This window comes from Hippocampus comes, unplaced genomic scaffold (genome assembly GCF_001891065.2).
Source record: "Hippocampus comes isolate QL1 unplaced genomic scaffold, H_comes_QL1_v1.1 scaffold463, whole genome shotgun sequence".
In the NCBI taxonomy this organism is placed as follows: Eukaryota; Metazoa; Chordata; class Actinopteri; order Syngnathiformes; family Syngnathidae; genus Hippocampus; species Hippocampus comes.
Genome location: NW_017806181.1, coordinates 455,104 through 457,460, shown reverse-complemented (window position 1 = coordinate 457,460; position 2,357 = coordinate 455,104). Strand labels below are relative to the sequence as shown.

At 55.0% G+C, this 2,357-nt stretch overlaps 1 protein-coding gene across 1 annotated transcript; it reads right to left on the bottom strand.

Annotated features, from left to right (window-relative positions):
- Window positions 1-99: 99 nt before the first annotated feature.
- LOC109506817 (kinesin-like protein KIF11-B) lies at window positions 100-2,141 on the bottom strand. Its single transcript, XM_019855793.1, has 5 exons — window positions 1,691-2,141; window positions 928-1,057; window positions 752-849; window positions 482-560; window positions 100-405 (listed from the first exon to the last, which is right to left on the bottom strand). The coding sequence occupies exons 1-5, from the start codon at window positions 1,762-1,764 to the stop codon at window positions 100-102; spliced, it is 687 nt and encodes a 228-aa protein (XP_019711352.1). The 5' UTR covers window positions 1,765-2,141.
- Window positions 2,142-2,357: the final 216 nt, after the last annotated feature.

Here is a 2,357-nt window from a genome sequence, read left to right as displayed (position 1 = left end):
TGAGACCTCTGAGCTGGCCCCGCCGGCTCGTGCCGCCGATGAGACGTCTGAGCTGAGCCCGCCGGCGAGCTCTGAGCAGGTCCACCGTCTTCTTGTGGTTTATCTCGCGCAGCGACAATTTGATGGAGAAGTCTTCGCCAGACAGCCTCTCAAAAATGTGGTGCGGCCGGTGAGACGTCTGAGCTGGCCCCGCCGGCTCGTGTGGCCGATGAGACCTCTGAGCTGGCCCCGCCGGCTCGTGCCGCCGATGAGACGTCTGAGCTGAGCCCGCCGGCGAGCTCTGAGCAGGTCCACCGTCTTCTTGTGGTTTATCTCGCGCAGCGACAATTTGATGGAGAAGTCTTCGCCAGACAGCCTCTCAAAAATGTGGTGGATGACTCTGGGGATGATGCCCGTCCTCGAGTCCTGCGAGCGTAACGAGAGCCGAGCGGTCGGGAAACGTTTGCGGGGGGCCGTCGCCCGATGAGAGAATGAAACTCGCCTCGTTCCAGGTGAAGCTCTCATCCAGACGCCACGCTCCCACCATGGTGAACGTCTTGCCCGTTCCCATGGGCCCGTAACTGCAACGCATTCACCAACAACAATGTTCAGCCCCTCCGGCAATTTGCAAAGTCTCGCCACGATTCGACGCGTCGACAAATTAGGGAGGAGTTTGCAATTTCCACTCATCGTTCCAGTCCAAGATGGCGCCCGAGTAGACGGCTGTCGGCGGGTGCCTTGTGTGTGTGTGTGTGTGTGCGCGAGTACTGACGCGATGATGGTGCACTTGAATCCATTCAGGACATCCTCCAGGATGGGGGGCACAATCCCGTTGTAGACGTCCAACTGGGTGGTGCCGGGTGCCAACACCTGCGGGATGCCGACAACATCAACAAAAAGGTTCATCCAGCAGAACGATGCCGCGGAGGAGATTGCGAGTCAACTGACCTCATCGAACGTGTATGGCTGAAGCGGTGCCCGCAAATTATACACTCTCGGCACAATGACTTGCTTCAATTGTGTGTTGAACACAATCCTGTGACTTGATGACGCGTTGGGCATCACTGTTTTGCGAGGGCTGCCAGGGGAACAAGACGCACGCAAACATTTTCAATGACCTTCCATCTCTGCATCGTTCAACCTCAAATATGAGCGCACGGATCGAGAGCAGGGGTCAGGGGTCAGCAAGCCAAAATGTTGAAAGAGCCACTTTGGCGCACGCTGCATTCACCGATTTGAGACGATCTTCGCATCGCCTCTCCAAATGACTCAGGTTGGCTCCCGATACACGATGAGCCTTCCTGGTTTAAGGGAACCTACACACGCACGCCGCCATAATGAGCGACAGCCAGAAGTGCCCCGGAAACGAACGAGGCACGGGGCGCACTTTTGCAGCGCGTTAACTTTCGTAGCTGACGTGTCCCGTTTTAAAATGCTTCTTTGGGTCCTTCGGTTTGCCGTTCTTTGCCAGCTTATTCTCGCCTACCTTCAAACATTTTTTAAAAGCTGCAGGGAGCCACGAGGGCGGCGCTAAAGAGCCACGCGCGGCTCCGGAGCCGCGGGTTGCCGCCTCCCGATCCGGACATTGTTTTCAACTTGCCGGAGACTCGACCGAATGCGGAATGATGGACGCTCATGAGTAACGACGAGGATGACCTGATGATTGATAATTGGGGGGGGAAAGCAAAACAACAAGAACGACGGAGATTACCTGCATCTGACGACCACGCGGATGTTTACCTCCTCTGTCTCCTCTTCGACTGCATTCGGATTGTTTGAAGCCATGACTGCGGTGACACAAGAGGAAATTTGCCATCAAAGTTTTAATTTTCGTTATCTGTAACTACTCAGTCATCAAAGGCATCTGGCCCGCATTCGGCATGAAGCTGGCACAACTGGCCTTGTGTCAACACTGGCATAACGCATGTGGGCCGAACACAGCCCAGGCGTGGCAAAGGAGGCACTGGCTTGACTCTGGCAAACCAGATGTGGTCCAGTTGTGGAGTGAAGTATTTGGGCCAGAAATCAATTTACAACTCCGGCCCAATTAAGGCTAGCCAGTATTGAGTCACCCTTAAATGCAGTTTCAGATTATTTTTTTCTACACACAGCCTTGTTTTAGAATTGCAGACCTATGCGGAATTCCATTCATCACACACGCACACACACACACACACACACACACACGCACGCACACACACACACACACGCACGCACACACACACACACACGCACGCACACACACACACACACGCACGCACACACACACACACACGCACGCACACACACACACACACGCACGCACACACACACACACACGCACGCACACACACACACACACGCACGCACACACACACACACACGCACGCACACACACA